Source organism: Mauremys mutica, chromosome 21 (assembly GCF_020497125.1).
Source record: "Mauremys mutica isolate MM-2020 ecotype Southern chromosome 21, ASM2049712v1, whole genome shotgun sequence".
In the NCBI taxonomy this organism is placed as follows: Eukaryota; Metazoa; Chordata; order Testudines; family Geoemydidae; genus Mauremys; species Mauremys mutica.
The window spans coordinates 21,755,689-21,776,622 of NC_059092.1; the positions used below are offsets into that span (position 1 = coordinate 21,755,689).

A 20,934-nucleotide genomic window follows, 5' to 3' on the forward strand; every position below is an offset into this window, starting at 1 on the left:
CAGTAATGATCTGGAGGATGGCGTGGACTGCACTCTCAGCAAGTTTGCAGATGACACTAAACTGGGAGGAGTGGTAGATACGCTGGAGGGTAGAGATAGGATACAGAGGGACCTAGACAAATTAGAGGATTGGGCCAAAAGAAACCTGATGAAGTTCCACAAGGACAGTGCAGAATCCTGCACTTAAGACGGAAGATTCCCATTCACTGTTACAGACTAGGGACCGAATGGCTAGGCCGCAGTTCTGCAGAAAAGGACCTAGGGGTTACAGTGGACGAGAAGCTGGATATGAGTCAACAGTGTGCCCTTGTTGCCAAGAAGGCTAACAGCATTTTGGGCTCTATAAGTAGGGGCATTGCCAGCAGATCGAGGGACGTGATCATTCTCCTCTATTTGACATCAGTGAGGCGTCATCTGGAGCAGTGTGTCCAGTTTTGGGCCCCACACTACAAGAAGGATGTGGAAAAATTGGAAAGAGTCCAGCGGAGGGCAACAAAAATGATTAGGGGGTTGGAGCACATGACTTATGAGGAGAGGCTGAGGGAACTGGGATTATTTAGTCTGCAGAAGAGAAGAACGAAGAGGGATTTGATAGCTGCTTTCAACTACCTGAAAGTAGGTTCCAAAGAGGATGGATCTAGACTGTTCTCAGTGGTACCAGATGACAGAACAAGGAGTAATGGTCTCAAGTTGCAGTGGGGGAGTTTTAGGTTGGATATTAGGACACACCATTTCACTAGGAGGGTGGTGAAGCACTGGAATGGGTTACCTAGGGAGGTGGTGGAATCTCCTTCCTCAGAGGTTTTTAAGACCCAGCTTGACAAAGCCCTGGCTGGGATGATTTAATTGGGGATTGGTCCTGCTTTGAGCAGGGGGTTGGACTAGATGACCTCCTGAGGTCCCTTCCAACCCTGATATTCTATGAGTCTATGATTCTATTCTGCAAACAGCTGTTTCTTTGTGTGTGTTGCTAAAAACCACATGAAGTCTTTAAAAGGGAAAGTGCTTGTAAAATCTCTGATTTGTCCCTATTTCAGTGTCACTGCGTAGGCAATAACAAACATTAGCATCCGGTGTTGCCCTTTGGTTTCTTCTCAGTTTCACTTTGAGGTTCTCAGCTCTGCAGCCTTTGGGCTGAAAACTCTGCAGGGGAAGTTTAAAAAACATTGTTTCCACTGGACTTAATATTTATTGTTTTTAAGCCATGGAAACTTATTTCTGTTTGTGTTACGGTTTGCTTTATACAATCCAAATAATGCAGTGAATAGGAATAGCAGAGGCCTTTTAACCAGGTAATGCCTGACCCAGAGGTCATTATTGTTCATCTAAAATAACAACCTCTTTATGTAGGAAACTGCAGTTTAACTGCATGTTGTCAAAGAGACAGTGTCCACTTGCCAGAATGGGTTGTTTCCTAGCAGTCAGGTTACCAATAGAAAGGCAGGATTCCAAGGACAGGGCTCCTTTACATTTATAATACACAAATAGCCTCACTCAGTATATTTACAAAGTGTTTTACATGTCCAGAGCACTCTGCAAACATTTGCTTTTACAGGTGGGGAAACTGAGGCATGGAGCAGCAGAGGGCTTTGCTCTTCTAGAAGGAGCCAGTGTTAGGGCCGGGTTGAGAAATCAGGGTCCCTGGGCTCCCAGCTTTGTGCTCAGGCCATCAGACTTGTACCTCACAACATGACACCCACACAGGATTGGATAGAATGGAATTGTGAAGTATGTACCTGCTGTCTGTGCAAGTGCCTTATTTGACATCTAGGGTGTGTGCAACATGTTTGAGAATGGTGCATGGGAGTGTGTGCGGGGAGTGTTATGGTGTGCGAGTTTGTGAAGAGAGCACATGTCGGGGTCTGAGTATTGTGTGTATTATGATAGTTTATTAATGTTTACAAGCTATAATACATTTTTAAACAAAATAAATAGTAATATAGTTGACAATTCTTTTAACAGGCCCCATCCTCACAACAACAAGGAGTCCGGTGGCACCTTAAAGACTAACAGATTTATTTGGCCATAAGCTTTCGTGGGTAAAAAACCCCACTTCTTCAGATGCATGGAGTGAAAATTACAGATGCAGGCATTATTGTCCTCACAACTTCACAAATAGCATCAAATTGTGCATCTCCTCCCCAGCCTGGCTAAACTGCCAGGGAGACGTTCCAGGCCCCCGCCCAAAACTATGGCAGCCCATCTGCACGGTGCTGCCTGGGCACAAGCCACTTCCATGCACCCCCCAGCCCCTCCGCAGCCGCTGCCTCTTTCTCCCATGCCCGGCCTCGCACACGCACGGGAGCCCTTCGTGGCCACAGAGCTAGGGCAGGGCCCCGGGTTGCCGTCTGTGTGCGCCCTCCGTCCCTTCCTTCTCCTTCCGGGGCTCTCCGCCCGCAGGGCCCGGGGAAGGGGCGTGCTCCGTGCAGCGCGGGGGCTGCTTTACTCGCCGCCCGCCCTGGGACCCTGCTTTGCTCCTAGGCGGGGCCTTGCTGCGCGGAGCCGCTTCCCTCCCGGCGGGGGCCAGCTGGGCCTTTCCCCAGCAGCAGCAGCAGCTGCCGCCCGCCCCCTCGCCGCGCAGGGACTGGAGGCGGGCCCGGGCCCGGGCGGCCAATGGCAGCGCTCGCGTGCGTGGCTCGGGCGGCCTTACAAAGAGGCCGACGCGCCCTGCCCGCTCCCCCCGCGCAGGCTGCGCGCACTCGCATTGTCTGCGCCGCCCGCGACCGCCTTGCCCAGCGTCGGAGCGACTAAGCGCGGCCAGCCCGGCTGGGCCGCCCGGGGAATGCGGCCGTTTGCGCCCGCTGCCTGACGCCCCCCGGGCCGGGAGCCGGAGAGGCGAGGGGCCGGTGCGCCCTGTGAGCGCCATCGCGGAGCTAGAGCGCAGCGCAGCGAGACACGCGCGGGCCGGGCCTGCTCCCTCCTGCCCGAGGCCGGGCCCAGCCTGACCCCGGGGCCGGCGGGGCGGCGGCTCCTTTGTCTCGACCTCCTCCGATGCCCCGGCGCGGGAGGCCGGTGGCTGCGCTGGGCGCTCCGGGCCGGCGCTGGCTCCCCTCCCAGCCGTAGCGCCAGGGCGCAGGGAGCGGCAGCTGGCCTGGCCCTTTGTTTGTGCCGAGAGCTTGTTCCGGAGATGGGGCTCCGGGGGGGCCGCCCCCGGGCGGGATCGCGGGACCGGCCGCTGCGCCTTTGAGTCGCTCAGGTTAGTGCTCCGGACACAGCGAGCGGGGCCGCGCTGCGAGCTCAGCCCAGCTCCGCTCCCGGGTTCAGCGGAGGACACGAGGGGCGGGGGAGGCAGAGAGCCCAGGAGCCGGGAAGTTTCAGCCCGGTGGGGTGCCGGCTTGGCGGGGGAGGCTGCCAGTCCGGGGCTGGACCGGTTGCCCCTCCGCTGCCGTGCAGCGTGTGGACAATGGGGGAGGGTGGTTGTGCCCTGGGGCTCACGTGGGTCGGGTGACCAGGCTGGTGGGTAGATTGCGTGTTGCATCTTTGCTAGGTGGAAGCTGTAGCTGGCCCCGGCAGGCTGGAAAAATCCAGATCCTGATGGAGCAGGTTCTGAGGCAACGCCCAGCTCTAGATCCTGCTGGAACCCGTGTGCATGCACATTCCTGACGTGGCTTTCAAAGGTGCTGAGCATCCATAGCGCCCAGTGACTGCACCTGGCGCTGTGGGCACCAGCGCCATCAGGCACAGGGCCCCAGAAGTATTCAGTGAGCCACAACCCCTACAGGCCTGGACGTAATTCGGTGGATGAAAACTCAAGAGCCAGCTCCTCACACCAGCCTCCAAGTAGAGTGTGAATCAGCCACTAGGCTGAGGCTGCCAAAGTATGATTGGAGCTGCATTGTAACCCATGTTGGGGAAGGAGGGTGTGGGGGAGGACTGGCCTGGTCCATCGGATGTGCCAGGACCTGTTCTTCCTTCTGCTCTCAGCCTGGCATGGCCAGGTGGTGTGTGGTCAGAGTACATTTTGCAGTGCTGCTGCATGGATGGTGATGGGGGAGGCCGTGAGCGTGGGATTTTCTGGTCTCTTCTGCTTCTGATCTCAGAAGGGCTGGTGGGGTTCCCTGGAACACTCCCTGCGTGGCAGGAAGAGGGGCTGGCTGCTTCGGGGGGGGGTCAGAGTCTTGACTCTAGCTCGGGCTGGTAGTGACAGAGGAGTGCTGCTCTCAAACAGCTTCAGGAGTCGCTATGTGCAACTAGTTGAGGGGTCTCAGCTGACAGGTGTCCACTTGACAAGAAATCCACCCTCGCAGCTGTCAGTCTTGGGGCTGCTTGTCTGGCAGCCTCTGCAGAAAAGAAAAGGATGATTGAGCCATGGAGACTGAGCTCCCTTCTCGCTCCTGGAGGGGGTGTGCTAGCTCAGGGAGGAATGATGCTGCTCCCCCTTCAGTGCATGGAGGTGCCAAAGGGGTCCCAAGGTATGTGGCATGCCTGCTGCAGCACTGACCAGCTTGAGCTGTCTGCAGCCGCATGTGGATCGCCTATCAGCTCCGATTGCAAATGCTGCTTTCCCCTGGGGGAGTGTTGCAGAGATGCCCCATCTCCGCACAGAGGGTTACCCACAGCCACAAGCACCCTTTGCACAGCAGGAGTCTCACCTCTCCCCCAGAGCATAGCTCCCCTAGCACTGGGACTGCACTTCCTGGGTGGCCAGAGCCTTTTATCACACCAGCATTACTCCCAGCTGGGCTTTTGATGCAATTGATCTCCCTGGGCTGGAGCAGCTGGAGTCTCAAGTCTGGTCTGCTCTGCTTCTGGACTTGCTAATACTTCATCCTTTGTTCCTGGAGACGCCTGCCCCAGGGTCTGGGCTCCCTGTCCCTGGGGTGCCCTATTGCTTCCTTTGACCTGGATCATCTCCTTGTCCAGCAGCTCCTGGGACTTGCTTCCGAATCTCTCCGTCCCCATCTGCCTTCTCCTTTGGCCTTTGCTCCAGGAAACCCCCTGAAGCGTGTGGACTCCCTCCTCCTTGGCTTGGCTCCTCCGGGCCATTGTTCTCCTTAACTCAGGCTCCTGCTTTGCTCCCACTCCCAGGAACCTCAAGGCAATCAGTGACCCTGAACATGTTTGTTCCTTCCGCTCTCTCTCTATTGTCTGTCTGTGGCACTATCAATGGCACCACCCGGTGGTCTGGGGGGGCCCTGCTGGGGCTGGACTCCATGGTCTCCTTGTGATGCAGAGTGCTGCACCCAGCCTCACAGGCTTTCCAGCTGCTTCCAAGCTCAGTCCATTTCCCCCTTCTGGCATCTCCAGTCACCCCCCCCGGTGACCTCTGACCACAGGCTCTTCTCTGGTGGGGAGACAGGGTTCTGGGGTCCCCATTCTACTGCCACTTCCCAGCCACCCTCAGCTGGCTTCCCTGTCAATCTTCCTTTTCACTCTGGGGCTGAGTGTTGTTCCTCCTCCTTGGCAATGGGCAGAGACCCTGACCCTCGCATCGTTAGTCACGTTCTCCTGTCTGCCCCCGTGGGGGAAGAGGGCAGGATCTCCATGCTTGAGAGGAGCCTCCTTGTGTCCCCCCCTCCCCCCAATTGTGGCTGAGCTGTAGGGAGCACAGGGTCCTCTCATCTCATCACCCTGAACACCCCGTCCGCCCACTGCGCTGTGACGTGGTGGGTGCTGCGGGGCCCACCTGAGAGGGGAGTGGGGCTGCAGCTGCGAGTGGGGAGGAGGCTCAATTCCAACCATTGGGCAAAGATGGGGGGGTTCTCGTAACTGCAGACTCTGCACAAGTGGTGGTTTCTTGGTCCTGTCCGGAGAGGAGAGGGGGTGTCATTAGATGATCTCTTGAGGCCCCTTCCAGCCCTGCTTTTCTAGGATTATCAGCCCCCTCCTGCTGCCCCATCTCTTCTGCCCACCCCATTCCCATCTGCTCCCCTCATTCGCACAGTCTGTGCACTATACTGCCTGCACACGCCCCCGCAGTCTGCACCTCCACGCACTCTGTCAGTGTATTGTGTGTGCAGACTACTAAGCCCACGTCCATGCCCAGCAGCCATGGCAGCCAGCTTCCACCTCTTCCCCGGTCTAAACTCTCCAGGGGCAGTAAGTTAAACCGCAACCTGCTTGCCCTGCCCCAGCCTAGCCTAGCCATATTGTTCTAATAGGAGCCAATGAGAGTCCAGCAGGGGCTGGGCCCAGCCAGCGCCTGCCGGTTCTGGGAACATCCTGCTCCCAGCCACACTGGGCCCCTGCCCGCTGCGTGTGTTTAATGTTTAATGACTGCTGCACTGATGTCTGCTGGGAAGGTGGGAGGAGGTGCTAGTGCTGTGTGGCAAAGGGAGTCCAGGGGGTGAAACCACAAGCCCTGCAAGAGTTTCTCCAGCTCAGGTCAGTGAATCCCTTTCTGCCCTACAAAGGAGGGAGAAGAAAACTCCGCCCTCAAGGGAGGGGGTTGGGTGCATGGCTGGGAGGATAGGACAGGACGGGGCAGCGATTCCCCCTGCCATGGATGTGAGGTGCACTGATGTCACAGTGATGGGGGTGAGAGAGGCCCATTTGGGCTCCTTTGCAGGGGCTTGGGGGTGGCACACCCATGGGGCTCAGCTCTGCTGGGAACCAGGCCTGCCCTGGCCTGTGCCGTTCTCCAGACATGTAGGGGGTTGTGGTCACAGTGGGTCTGTACAGCCCGAGGTTTGCAGCCAGCAAATCAGCGGGCTGCTGCATTGGCTGCCTCTGAGTCTGCACGCTGCTTCCTGTGAGGGATTCTGGGTAGTGTAGTCCAAGGCAGATTTCCTGCAGTGAGAGGTACTTGGACACACGCTGGCACCGCCTGCCCACCGAGCTGCCGTGCAGTGCGCTCAGCCCTGGCTCTGCCCCAGGTGTTACTTTGCACAGTCATACTGAGAAGAGGCGCAGGGTGCTGCGGTAACCTGGGGGATGGCACAGATTTGCCATGAGAGGCTCTTTGCTGCTAAGACAGAGGCACATGCCTCCCGGTCTCTGCTGTGCTCCAATGCCATAAATCCCCCGGCTGTGTGTCTGTTACCTCTGTTCTCATTGCCTAGCCCCTACCCAGGTGGCTGGGGCAGCACCTCAGGGGCATGGCGACCTCTGTTAAAGGATCTGGTGGTGGGACAGGCATCCCACGCATGTGGCCTCTTCTGGTTATGTTTCAGCCCTGAGCCAGAGGGGATGTTGTCATGTGGGGAGGGAGGGGCCTGGATGTCATGGGCCTGGTTCCATAAGGGCTCTGCGCCCAGTGTGCCTGTTATGGCCCCCGTGCTGTGGCTGCGATGGCTGAAGCAGGAGTGCTAGTGGTCCCTGCGATGGCGTTTATTGGACACCTGCCCACATGGGGCTAGGCTGAGACCTGCCGAACTTGGTTTACGTGGGGCCAGAGAACAGCCACGGTGAACAGGGGGCACTGGCGCACTCCCCCACTGCCAGCCGGGGCTCGACTTAGATGTGTTCTCTAGCAGCCAAAGGCTCCGTAGCCGGTTTGTGGGCCCTGCACTCCAGTTGCTTCTCCTTGTGTCGGGCAGCCAGGGCTGAGGCTCTGCTGATGGCCAGGCAGCCCTTCCTGTTCTGCACAGATTCTTATACCGCTCTCCGCACCTTAGTGTCCGGGCTGGCCTCAGCCTAACCTAGAGTAGCCCTGGAAAGCTTTGCAGTCTGGATCAATCCAGGATCTCTGTGTTCTCTGCGCTGCTGGCCCAGCGCTGCCCTCAGAGCCCCTCCTGTGCCAGGGGAGCAGGGGGCACTTAGGACAGCATCCAGGGTCTGCAGCAGAGGGGGAATCGCGCCCCCCCCCACTTGGCAGGGATCCCCTTGGCGCCAGATTGTACGCGGGAGCCTCTCGGAGCACCCAGAGCCTCTCACCCCCCATCCCAGCTGGCAAAGTCGATGGGGCTGGAGAGGCCTGCTGCCTGGCACTGTGGGTATGGCTCTGGTGTCTGTCCTAGGCCCCCAGAAGCTCAGAGGAGAACAGTCAGTATGGTCCCATGGAGGATGTGGTCCCCATGCTTCATTGCTTGACTACCTTGGCTTAAGTGCCAGGAGTGACGAAGTGGGGGGGGTGCTGTGCACAGGATCTGGTGTATTTTAGTGTATCCCCTATAGCGATTGGGCCCCTCTAATTCCAGATCCTCCGGGCACAGTGGAGTCAGCTGCCAACAGACCTCCTGGTGCTCCCCTCTATTCATTGTGCCTGGGAGAGTCGCAGCTGGAGGGGAGTGTGCTCTGTCCATTGACTCTGCCCATGGGGGTTCTTGGAGAGCATTCAGCTCCACACAATCCAGCCTGTGTGCGCCGGCTGTGGTGGGGGGAGTGCCATCTGACTGGCTGCGCTGGGCCATTCATCCTTCCCGGGGGGACAGCCGGGGAGTCAGCTGTATGGTAATGGCTGCCCCACTGAACGGTGCGGGGGCAGATCCCACACAGGCTGCTAATCCTGCTAAGATCAACCGCCTTGCCACATGCCTGCCCCACCTGGGGGGAGCAAGGGGATGGGAGGCCTGGCCTGCCCTGCCTCTCCTAGCCATGTGTGCGCATGCTTGTAGCACTCTGTGTGTGCTGTCACTGCTCGAGCTGGCTGCGTTCTGCTCTGTGGCAGTGTGCGCACATCGCTCTGTGTGTCATCAGTTGTGGGTGTATTTGTGTGTCTCTGTGCAAGCCCCACCCCTGCAGCTCAATCTCATCTCCTCCCTGCAGAGCCGGGACAGGACCGTGTTCATGTGCAGAACGACCCCAGCAGCCCCGGCATGACATCAGGGAACGGAAACTCTGCCTCTACTGTCGCTGGCGCTGCCCCCCAGAATGGTGAGAATAAACCACCACAGGCCATTGTGAAACCCCAAGTCCTGACGCATGTTATCGAAGGGTTTGTGATCCAGGAGGGGGCAGAGCCGTTCCCGGTACGGACCTTCTTCTTTTCCCCTCTTTACGCTGTTCGCTTTTTGTGTTCTCGCTTTGGCGCATGCGCAGGTTTCGCTCCTGCTGTTTCCCTGACGATAGCAGGAGCCAGCTGAGCATAGGCCTCCAGTCGCTGCTGTGCCATGGCTCAGCCTGAGGGGGGCGCTCACCTCTGCTGTGAGAGACGCAGACCCTGCCTCCGCAGCGGGGTGCTATTCTGGGCCAGGTGGTCTAATGGTTAGAGCACAGGACTGGGAGTCAGGACTCATGAGTTCCATTCCTAGCTCTGCCACTGACAGGTGTGATCCTGGGTGAGGCTCCTTTTCGAAAGCAGCCTCTGAATTTGTGTGCCTAGTTTTAGACACTTTGTGCCTTGTTTGGGACGGTGCACGCTCACAGAGGGTGCTCAGCGCTTCAGGAAATCAGGCCCTCGGTGTGTCCACTGGAGCACCTGGGACCTGAGGCCCCCCAAATCCAAGGCCGCTTTTGGAAAATGGGGGCCTTAGTTGCTCTGCCTCAGTTTCCCCATGCGAGCCATGCGGATCATGAGACTTTGGGCAGCACTGTGGGAGGCAGGGGTGAAAAGCACTAACTCAAGGGTTATGATTCGAACTTGTTGCTGTTTTCAAATGGGCTTTGAAACCCTGGGATTCACCGTGCGCGAAGGTAAAAGTGGGAAAGGAATTACTGCCTTTGAAAGGGGCAGGGACACTTCTGGGCATGGGTTTCAGTTTTATTGTTAACTTTATTTACAAGAACCTTTAAATAAATATTGTGGTGGTAGCTCTGCTAGGCAGCCAGACAGGTTAAGTGCTCAGGAACTGGGGGCAGGGGGCCTGCAGCCCAGTCAGAGCTTCAGCCTGAGGCTAGAGCCCCCCCTCCGCACTTTGCCAAAGCATTTGGGTCAGTACAGACAGTGACACGCCCAGCAGCGCATGGTGTAAAGTGCTCCTGAGGAAGGAGCAGCAGCTGCTGTGCTTAAAGGGGTCCATTCCAGCAGTCTCATCTCAGCCCGGTCTCTGCCCAAAGGGGAATATTCCACTTGGCACGAAAATGGTCAAGTTGCTTTAGAGCTAGAGAAAAAGATCAACTTTCCTCAGAACAAAAACAAAACCTCCCTCGACACCGTCTTCCCCGGGTGACCTGGCAGGGCAGGAAACAGCTCGCCCTGGGGAGAATAAGCAGACAGGTGACTGAGCTGTGAGACTCTGCAAATTGCAGTGGATGAAATTCACCCCCATGCAGAGGCCCAGCATGAGATAAGGGCCCTTCCTAAACCTGCGGGATATCTGCTGCCCAGGGTGGATTTCACCACTGCTTGTGCGGTTCACATGGCCCTTTGACTCAGGCTCCGATCCTGCATAACCGCGATGGGACTGCTCGCAGCAGGTGGGTAATGCAGGATTGGGGCCTGCGTGCGTCTGCTGCATGACTGAGGGAGGCTGCACTGAGCATGCGAGCTGGGTGCTGAAGTGGGGAGACGAGGATGAGGCAAAGATGGCTGCACTCTGTGTGGAGGAGAAATGCACCTTAGAGCCACAGGAGAGGGGTGGCTTTCCCCAGCGCGTGAGGCTGAGCAAATCATTTCAGCCTCTGGACCTGGGCACCCTCTAATACCAGTTTGCTGCAAGCTGGCAGAGCTGGGTTGCTAGCTGGCCTCATGCTTGCAAGTGGTAAGCTGGGAATTCAGACCGGGCACGGGGAGTGGAGCAGGTGGGGTGCCTGGACACGTGAACTTCCAGCTCCACCTCCAAACCCGAGCGGGCTTGCGCTGCGTCAGAATGAACAAGGGCCTGCCCCTGAGTAACTCAGCTCTGTGCAGGCCAGGAGCTCCGCTGGTGCAGCAGGGAGCATGGCAGAGCAGCGTGAGGCAGGAGTCTTCACCCTAGCTGGCCCCCTAGCTGGCCCACCAGAGCGGCCTGGCTTGGTGGGTCACTGCTGTTGCCCTTCAGTGGCTGTGTCACAGAGCTGCTAACAGACCCACCACTGCTGCCAGCTGGGGGAGCTCTCCTCCAACTCCCACAACAAAGGGCTGTGGTTCTGGAGCCGAGTTCTGGGCCAGACTCCCAAGGGAGAAGCCCCCTCCTTTCCGCCCACTGCAGAGTTTTTGGAGGCCTGCCGAGAGCTGGCCCGAGGCTGCAGGCAGAGCAGCCCTCTAACCTGTCTCGCCTTGTGTCTCCGGCTCTCCAGGTGGGGCGCTCTTCACTGCTCGTGGGGAATCTCAAGAAGAAGTATGCCCAGGGCCTCTTGGCCGAGAAACTCCCACAGCAGGACAATACAACCACCACTGACTCTGAAATGGAGGAGCCCTATCTGCAAGGTAGGCCCCGGCCAGCAGGGGCGCTAGAGAGCTGAGCCGCCTGCTGCTGCTCCTCCCATGCCTCTAGTCAAGGGAGGGGGCAGCTCTCACATTCGTTAAGAACTGAGGTCGGGGGCTGCCTGCTCCCTTGGGAGCACAGTGGGTGCTGAGGGTCAAACCTCCCCACTGTCCCCACCAGAGGGGACACGATGAGATCACCATTTCACCCTAGCACAGGCAGAGCAGCCCTCGGCACTATTCCCACTGGGAAGAGGGGGAGGAAGAGACAGCAGGGAATAGGGCGGTGGGAGCACGGGCTAGTGGTTGGAGCTGGGAGTCAGGCGACCAGGGTTCTATTTCTGCCTCTGCCACTACCCTCCTAGGTGACCGTGAGTCACTTTCCCCTTTTGTGCCTCAGTTTCCCCAGCCATAAGATTGGGAGGGAGTGATTGATCCTGACCCCCCTCCCAGGGACTGTGAGGGCCCATTAAAGGCTGCAAAACACTTTGGGGTGAGAAAAGGGCGCTGAGGGTGGAGAACAAGGACCATGCAGAAGGGGGGTGGGCAGATAAGCAGGGAGCTTCTCCTCCTGACCTCCAGCTTGTAGGCTTATGGGCTGGGGCCAGGGCCTGCCCCCTGGGGCCTTTCAGGGACCCTGGCCTGGCTTCCAGGTTCAAGGGACAGCCTGGTGTCTGGCAGCAGGACCCATGGAGGGGGCTGGGGAGCCAGGACGCAAAGGGGGCTGAGTCATTCAGGCTGATTGTGCAGCAACTGTTTGCTAATGTGGGTAAAGTGCAGGGGGGAGACACGTAAAGGCTGAGAGGCCTCCAACACCCAGATGCTGTTCAGTCTCCTCAGGGCTGCTGGGTTAAGGGGCAAGAACATCTCGGGATCCCTGTGCTGCTGCCTCATGCCCGTGGCTCCAGGAATAACTTGTTTGCCTGCCCACTAAAGCAGGATCCCATGGCACCCAGAGGCAGGCCAGCCTGCCTGTCTGGCAAGGGAGAGCACAGCAACCTGAGAGCCAGAGCGTCTGCCGGGCGGCTTTATCCCCTCGGCTGGTCTTTGAGGGAGAGGGAACCTTCCGGGACTGTCACCCCCTCACCTAGAGCAACCCAGGCACCTGCGGAGAGTGGCCTGGGGGGGGTGGGGGTGGCCAGGGGAAGCAGGGGAGTGTGACCTGTGTGTGGCAGGGGGATTGGCTGTGCTGGGAGAGGCACTGCTGGGGGCCAGTGCTGGCCTGTGGCCCAGGGGGCTGTGCTGGGGGGTGGCTATGCCGGGGGGCAGGGTTGCTCTGTTCGGGCAGTGGCTGAGGCCCCGCTGCATGCCAGGCTTGTGCGAGCCGTCACTAAGAGCCGGGTGTGTCTGTCGGTCCCTGTGTCCCGCTGTGTCCCCAGAATCCAAAGAGGAGGGGAACCCCCCGAAGCTGAAGTGTGAGCTCTGTGGCCGCGTTGACTTCGCCTACAAGTTCAAGAGGTCCAAACGCTTCTGTTCCATGGCCTGTGCCAAGAGGTGACCACTGCTGAGCAGCGCCTGACCCCCCCACGGCCCCCTTCCCCACCGAGGGGCACCTGACACCACCGAGCAGCTTTCACGGTTCTGCTGCTGGGCAAGGCCCCCTACCATGGGGCAAAGCCCCTGAGTCCCACCCCATCCCTCTCAGCATCATCTGTCCCATGGGGGGGCTAGGAGCTCTGGCTCCAGGGGCCGGGGGACTGGCAGGGCCGTGCTGCGGCTGGTGCACCTGCCTGGTGCGGGGCTCCCCCAGGTGCCATCTGCACCCATCCTGCCACTGTGGGGAGCGAGGCAGGGTTGTGAGGCCGCTGACCTGAGACCCCATCACTGACCCACTCCTGGCTCCCCTGGCAGGTACAATGTGGGGTGCACGAAGCGGGTGGGGCTCTTCCACCCTGACCGCAGCAAGCTCCAGAAACCGGGGGCGGCCACGCACGGGCGCCGCCGCACCTGCAAGGGAGCCTTACCCGTCCTCAGCAAGGACACCAAGAAACAGGTGAGCAGCAGTCTACCCTTGGGGTGATGATCTGAACCCCCTTCCCTCCCCCAGGAGGCAGCTAGTGTGTGAGCCTGGAAGTCAGTGACCTGGGCTGCCCATTGGCCCTTGGCAAATAGCTGCACCTCTGTGGGCACCCCCTGCTCGCCTCAGGGCTGAAAGGGGTAGTTGCCGCTGCAGGGCAGGTGCGTGGAGGTTCTCGGGCAGATGGGGCTACGATAATGGTAACCGTCAGTTAGCCCCATTGTCCAGCTGGGAGAGAGGGGCAGTAATGTGCTGAGAGGGCATGGGGCAGGGGGTGAGGGGAACAGAACCTAAGAACCTCTTAGCAGAAAGTTGATTCTGTCAAAGCTGGGACTAGAACTCAGGACTTTGGGCTCTGTCCCCCGCCCTCTAACCACTAGACTGCACTCCCTTCAGCATTAGCAATAGAACCCAGGAGTCCTGCCCTGGTTCTGAGCATTACACTGCAACCCTCCCGGAGGGAGCAGTAGGACCTAGGCGTCCTGGCATCGCTGTTGCCTGCAGAGCAGAAGAGACTGGGGAGGCGTGTGTTGCACAGGGTGGGTCTGGCTCCTCCACAGGCTGACCTCTCCACTGCCCCTGCAGACGCCGGTGTCCCTTTCCACGGGCTCGGTGCCACTCTCCGTCACAGCCTCGCTCCAGCTCAACCGCAGCCAGGAGGATTCCAGCCGCTGCTCCGATAACTCGAGCTATGAGGAGCCGCTGTCTCCCCTCTCGGCCAGCTCGTCCACCTCACGCCGGCGGCAGGGTGAGCGTGACCTGGAGCTGCCCGACATGCACATGCGGGACCTGGTGGGCATTGGGCACCACTTCCTGCCCAGCGAGCCCACCAAGTGGAATGTGGAGGATGTCTATGAATTCATCCGCTCCTTGCCAGGTGAGGGACCCTCCTGGGCTTGCTCCCCTCCCTGCCACATGGGCCCTGGGCCAGCCAGGGCCTGCAGGATCTTTGAGGCCTGCATGTCTGGGGGGTTGCTTTGCCCACTGCTGACATGCAGCTAGCTCGGGGGTGGAGCCCAGCAGCTGTTCTGTGCTATCCAGCGGGGTGGGCTGGAGTTAGCATGGCAAGGAGCAGAGAGCATGCTTTGACTTCTAAGGAGACGCTAGTGAGCTAGGTAGCAGGTTTCAACTAGAGCAAACCACTCTGCCCTCAAATCAGAGAGCTGGTGGTCAGGCTAGGACAGGGGTGGGCAAACTTTTTGGGGCGAGGGCCACATCTGGGTGAGGAAATTGTATGCAGGGCCGGGGCAGGGGGGGTGGAGTGCGGGATGTGGAGGAAGGGGCTCAGGACCAGGGATTGGGGTAGAGAAGGGGTGCAGAGTGTAAGAGGGGGCTCAGGGAAGGGGGTTGGGGTACAGGAGGGGTGCGGAGTGCAGGATGGGGCTCAGGGCAGGGAGTTGGGGTGCACGGGGTGCAGGGTGCAGCAGGGAGCTCAGGGCAGGTGGTTGGAATGCACAGGAGTGCAGAAAGGGGCTCAGGGCAGGGAGTTGGGTGCAGGAGGGGTGCGAGGTGCAGGCAGAGAGCTTAGGGCAGGAAGTTGGAATGCACAGGAGTGCAGAAAGGGGCTCAGGGCAGGGAGTTGGGTGCAGGAGGGGTGCGAGGTACAGGCAGAGGGCTTAGGGCAGGAAGTTGGGGGGCAGGGGCAGGAGGGGTTTGAGCTCCAGCCTGGTGCCACTTACCTAAAGTGGCTCCGGGGTGGCAGTGGCGCACACCAGGGCCAGGGCAGGCTCCCTGCATGCCTGTCCTGTCCCCACGCCACTCCAGGAAGTGCTGCGGCCCCTGGGGCGGGGGGCAGAGGGCTCTGCGTGCGCACATGGAGCCCTTTGCCTCCCGGCCCGGGGGCTGCTTCTGAGAGCAGCGCCGGGCCCGCAGCACCACCAGGGGTAATCCCGCGGGCCGGATCCAAAGCCCTGAAGGGCCAGATCCAGCCCGCGGGCCATAGTTTGCCCATCCCTGGGCTAGGAGGACCCTCAGCAACCACCCTGTCCTCCTTCTCACCTCTGCTGACCCTGAGCGCCTACCTCCAGCGCTGGGGCCTTGGACAGGCCACTCCCCACTCTGTCTGAGCTGTCAGTCTGTCCTGCAGGGGTTCCTCCAGGGGCTTTCCTGTACCCCTTGACTTCTCCTGGCCTCTGCCATCAGCATCCCGCTCCTTTGGCCCCACCTGTCACATCGCTGTGAGATGCCCTGACCTGCCCCTCGTGTGTGGTGCAGGCAGAGGGTTTGTCTGGGCCTCCCTGGGAGGGAGGAGTCTTGCCAACCTCCCTCCACCAGAAACAAGGTGCCCCGGAGCCATGGGCTGACTGCCCTTCCAGTAGGGTCATCGGGTCACAGCGCCCTCCCTGCTCCTGCCTCGGGAGCACTGCAGCCACCTGTGGGGTGGGACACAGGAGCTATTTAACAGCTCACAGCAAGAGATTGTGGTTTTGTTCCTGGTCCAGTTTGCAGTTATCGCTGCCAGGGGACCTGAGCTAGGTATGGCTGTGGTGCCTGGGTAACGTGGTCAGGCACTGTTCTGTTTTCCTGCCAACTGGGGCTGCCTGCGAGGGGACAGCACCCTTGCCAGTCCTGTTCCCCCGCACTGGCTCAGGCTCCCAGATCTGCTTGGCGTAGGGAGCTGGTGACAGCTCCCTGGAGAGGGCAGAGCTGGCGCCCATGCTGATGGCCTCACTGGCTCCCTGCAGGGTGCCAGGAGATCGCGGAGGAGTTCCGTGCCCAGGAGATCGATGGGCAGGCCCTGCTGCTGCTGAAGGAGGATCACCTCATGAGTGCCATGAACATCAAGCTGGGCCCAGCGCTGAAGATCTATGCCCGCATCAGCATGCTCAAGGACTCCTAGAGGCGCCCGCATGCGTGGCACAGGCAGCCCACCTGGACACTCCCACGCAGGGCAGAGGCACCTGCCTACACAAGCCCTTGGGCAACAGGCTGTAGCTGTCGCTAGGAGCTGGGGGGATGACACTGGGCCCATGAGCTCCCTGTGGCCTGGAGCACAAAGGGCCCCTGAATCCCCCAGCTGGGGTCTGGATACCTGTCTTCCCACCTCCTGGCTGGGTGGAGGCTAGGGCTTGCGGGGCTGTACATATACTGTAGCATTAGCTTCCCCTCCTGCGGTCCCAGCCTGCCGTGCGGCGCACAGGGGAGAGGGGATCGCGGCTGCAGGGCAGGCTGGGGCTGGGCAGGGGCAGTGGCCCCCATGGCCAGGTGCTGGCTGGCAGTAGGCAGGGCTGGTCTGATTCCCCGCTACCCACCTGACTGAGACCCACAGGAGCCCCCCTCCCCCCAAGAACTGCAGACTTGCCATGTGCTGGACCCAACCCCCGACTCTCAATGCCAAACAGGATGGTTGCCTTAAAGTTGTGTGTGGTTGTGGTGCCAGGCACTGCCCCCACCCCCAGCAGGCAACCAGGTCCTGGGCCCCCGTGTATGCCCCCAGCGTGTCATGTGGCTCAGACTGTTAATGTGGAAGCCAGTGGGTGCCACTGGGGCTGGCTCCTGAGCAGTGGGGGCCCTGCTCCTGGGACAGTACAGTGGGGAGCAGGCTCCTGGCTGGCTGCAGGGGGAGGTGCCCAGTGCCCTTTGGCAGGGGGCTGCATTGCAGCAGGGCCTGCTGTGTTCCCTGGGCACGGGCACTGCTGGCCCCAGTGGCCCAAGAGCATCCGTCCCTGGGCTGTGGAGGGGGTGTGGCCTGTCCCTCCAGGCCCCTGGGGCCTGTGTAGCTGGCTAATGTCAGCAGAGCAGTCACCCCCCCAAGCCAGTGTGGGGATCTGCACAGGCCTCCCTGGGGCTTCCCCTAGCGCCTGTCCTCAGGCTGCCATAATACGGCCGAAGCTGCCTGTATGCAGCGGGGTGGGGGCTCCAAGCCCCACTGAGAATCATTCCTCTCTTGAGCTGGGGAGATACAGCTCCATCCTCGCCTCTGTACTGCAGCGCTGCAGGCTGCAAGCGTCCCCCAGCGGGTAGGGAGCTGCTCCTGGCTCTAGACTGAGGGAAGCTGGTGTGGGGCTGGGCTGGGAAGGTCTTTTTAAAACCCTTTTTTTCCCTGTTGTTTTTAATAAACGTTACAAAAAACTCCACAAACCTCCGCTCAGGGGCTTTTCTGGGCCTAGGAGCATGCTGGGCACCAACCACCCTTCTGCTGGTTAGTAACACGAGCAGGGGCTCGGCTAGGGGGAACGTTTCATCGCTGCCCTGCCCTGCGGGGAGACGCGCTAGCTGGGTGCTGGTTTGACACTGCAGGCGCTGGCAGCACAGCCTTCGCTCAGGTTTACCCAGTCTCCCCAGTGCCAAGAGCTGGAAATGGGGGGGGGGGAAGGGGGTTGAATGAACGGGTAAAAGGGGGAGAGGAGGCAGTGTCAGCCCTTGGGGCTGGCTGGAGCTCATGAAATCTGTGTGGAAGGGGCAGGGTGAGAGCCACGGAACTGGCGGGTTGATGCTGAGCAGGGCCTGGGGGCCAGAATTCTTCTTTTCACTTTTGAAAATATTTTTCAAAACTGAAACTTCCAAGCCAGAAGCGTGGCTGCCCTCACCCGCTGGGCCAGGGAAGGGGGCAGAGACTTGGAAACCAACAAATGAAAAAATGCCAAACCCCTTGGAGAGGCCCCAAACAGGAGCAGCCTCCCCTGAGAGTCCTGGAAAACTTGGGAAACCAACTGGTTTCTGAAAAGTGCCTGTTTCTTGGCAAGACAGTCGAACTGCCCCCAGCTCTGTTTGTATCCCTAGTCACAGCCTGGTAGCTGAGCCCCTCCCAGTCTTCAATGGATTTAGCCTCATGTAGGGCAGGGCTGTTATCCCTGTGGGGGAAACTGAGGCACAAAAGGCCCAGATCCCCAAAGGTATGTGGCCACCTAACTCCTGCTGAGCTCCATGGAAGATCTGTCTTCTGCAGATCTGTGCCTGAGTGTCTTCACCAGGCAGGGCCTTGACCCCAGGTCTCTCCCACCCTAGCCTAGAGCCTGGCTCCCTCAGTGTGGCACTCACTTGCTCTTGGTGTTGGCAGCACTTTGGATTCTGGCTGCTGGGGGGCAGCAGGGAGTGTGTGCTCTATCCCCGGCCATGTTCCAGGCTGCAGTGCCAAGGAGCTGAGCATGCTCCTGCCACCTGGAAGCTAAGGGGGAGATGCAGGGGCAGTGGTGGCCAGTGTCTCCAGGCAGCAGCCCTCTGCTGAGGCTGCATATGCTGGATGCTCCTGTTAGCTTCAGTGGGAGCAGATGTAGAATCTGGTTTTGCAAGGTGCCAGTGGCACCATTTGTGCAATGGCTCAGGCCCTGTTCTGCTAGCCAATGCATCCACCGCCCCCGCAACCCTGGCTCAGTATCCTTCCCCCCACCCCCTTTGCTTGCAAGGATCAAAGCAGGAGTGCTGGTGGGGCAGTGAGGTTGGGGGAGAGCTTAGCACCTCATTAGAATATAGAGTCTGGCAGCTTAACCACCCCTCAGCTGGTGTTTAGGAGCAGGTTAAATCTGCCTCTGGAAGTTCCTTGGCTATGAACGGTGCTTGTGGGGTGGGGGAGGTTTAGGTTGGATATTTGGAAAAACTTTTTCACTAGGGGGGTGGTGAAGCACTGGAATGGGTTATCTAGGGAGGTGGTGGAATCCCCTTCCTTAAGAGGTTTTTAAGGTCAGGCTTGACAAAGCCCTGGCTGGGATGATTTAGTTGGGAATTGGTCCTGCTTTGAGCAGGGGGTTGGACTAGATACTTCCTGAGGTCCCTTCCAACCCTGAGATTCTATGAACACTGCAGGGTTCCATGCAGGCTCTGCTGCTGCTCAAGGTTTCCATGCCCAGGGGTAAGTTGCAGGTTAACCCCGTGTGCTGATCACATGCTGGGAGGCTTTGCAAACAGCCCAGGGAAAGACACAGCAGGCGTGGGAGAGCCAGGCCACTCATGGTGGGTGCTTTAGAAATGGGTCTGATGCAGCTCATGGAGTCGGCCTACAGCCTGCTGCCCAACGGAGAGAGGGTGCGCGTAGGCATCGGGGAGTGGCTGTGGCTGGTGCTGGAGGGTGTGGGACAACCCAAGGGGCTCACAGGTGAGCAGCGGAGGAGCCAGGCCATAGGTTGGAGGTGGGGATGTGAGAACACCTCAGAGAGAGGTTAGTCATAGTGGTAGCACTGCCAGTAACTAGGGGAAAAGGAAGCTACCTACTATGGAGCCAGCCAGGTAGCCTGGCCCTCTCTCAAGTGGGGCAAGGCACTGGATCCTGGGCTGCGGGCAATGCTCCTGCCCTGCCTGGGGCTAGTCTGGATGAGGCACCTCTCCCCTCCTCTGATTTCATGGCCCAGGGCCCCCGGCTGAAGGTGGTCAACATGTGTCTCCATGAGGTGCTGCTCTCACCTGCTGGCAGTGCTAGGGCAGCGTATCTGGCATTTCCAGTCTCTGCTAACACCTAATGACTGTGCATGGAAACAACAATGCTGCAATGGTGCTAAGGGTCTGTCTACACTGCAGTGGAAGCCTGGGGTCCAAACTCAGACTAACCCTCCCTTCTGTCTACACACAAATCGCACTAACCCAGGGATTGGACCCAATGGGGTGAAGGGGCTGAGCCTGAGTCAAGCTGGAACCCAGGGTTCAAGCCTTGTTGTTTTGCAGTGTAGATGCAGTCCCACTGGATTCACGCTCTGAGTGTGAAAAGGATCCCACAATCCCACAGGGTGACTTTGTCCTCTGGACAGTCAAGTTTGTTGGCTAGACTCATAGACTGTAAGGCCAGAAGAGACCATCATGATCATCTAGTCTGCCCCCCTGCACGTTGCAGGCCACAGAACCCCACCCACCCACTCCTGTAACAGACCCCTAAGCTCTGGCTGAGTTACTGACATCCTCAAATTGTGGTTTAAAGACTTAAAGTTACAGAGAATTCACCATTTACACTAGTTTGAATTTTCAAGTGACCTTATGCCCCATGCTGCAGAAGAAGGTGAAAAAAACTCAAAAGGTCTCTGCCAATCTGACCCAGGGGAAATTCCTTCCCAATCCCAAATATGGTGATTAGTTAGACCCTGAGCTTGTGGGCAAGACCCAGCAGCCAGACACCTGGGAAAGAATTCTCTGTAGTAACTCAGAGCCCTCCCCACCTAGTGTCCCATCACTGGCCATTGGGGATATTTGCTGCTAACAGTCACAGATCGGCTACACGCCACAAACTTATCAAGCTCATTCATAGAGTCATAGAAACAGAACTGGAAGGGACCTCGAGAGGTCTCTAGTCCAGTCCCCTGCACTCCAGGCAGGACTAAGTATTATCTAGACCACCTCTGACAGGCGTTTGTCCAACCTGCGCTTAAAAATCCCCAATGATGGAGATTCCACAACCTCCCTAGGCAATTTATTCCAGTGCTTAACCACCCTGACAGGTAGGAAGTTTTTCCTAATGTCCAACCTAAATCTCCCTTGCTGCAATTTAAGGCCATTGCTTCTTGTCCAATCCTCAGCCGTTAAGCAAAACAAATTTTCTCCCTCCTTGTAACAACCATTCCTCGCCCTTTCCTTACCAGTTGCCGACAAGGGTGAGCCAACCAGGGCCACCGGGGAGGGGGCAAGTGGGGCAATTTGCCCCAGGCCCCACAGGGGCCCCGCGAGCCCTGGCCTTTGAATCCCTTCCCTGGCTACTCACCCGGTGGCAGTCTGGGTCTTTGGTGGCACTTCAGCGGCGGGTCCTTCACTCGCTCCGGGTCTTCGGCAGCACTTCAGCGGCGGGTCCTTCACTCGCTCCAGGTCTTCAGCGGCACTTCGGCAGCGGGTCCTTCAG

General features: G+C 59.0%; 1 protein-coding gene across 14 annotated transcripts in view; it reads left to right on the forward strand.

Annotated features, from left to right (window-relative positions):
• PHC2 (polyhomeotic homolog 2) overlaps positions 1-17,257 on the forward strand; it is a 142,118-nt gene extending 124,861 nt beyond the window's left edge. For 8 of the 14 annotated variants that reach the window (XM_044996337.1, XM_044996338.1, XM_044996335.1 and 5 more), the window contains 6 exons: positions 8,647-8,849; positions 11,038-11,167; positions 12,544-12,658; positions 13,016-13,157; positions 13,767-14,058; positions 15,866-17,257. In XM_044996337.1, coding sequence (XP_044852272.1) covers positions 8,647-8,849; positions 11,038-11,167; positions 12,544-12,658; positions 13,016-13,157; positions 13,767-14,058; positions 15,866-16,020 — 1,037 coding nt within the window. In that variant the 3' untranslated portion in view covers positions 16,021-17,257. Of the gene's footprint in view, positions 1-2,677; positions 3,197-6,303; positions 6,325-8,646; positions 8,850-11,037; positions 11,168-12,543; positions 12,659-13,015; positions 13,158-13,766; positions 14,059-15,865 lie in introns of those variants that run through there. The other 6 variants (XM_044996348.1, XM_044996349.1, XM_044996342.1 and 3 more) reach the window with 6 other exon arrangements.
• Positions 17,258-20,934: the final 3,677 nt, after the last annotated feature.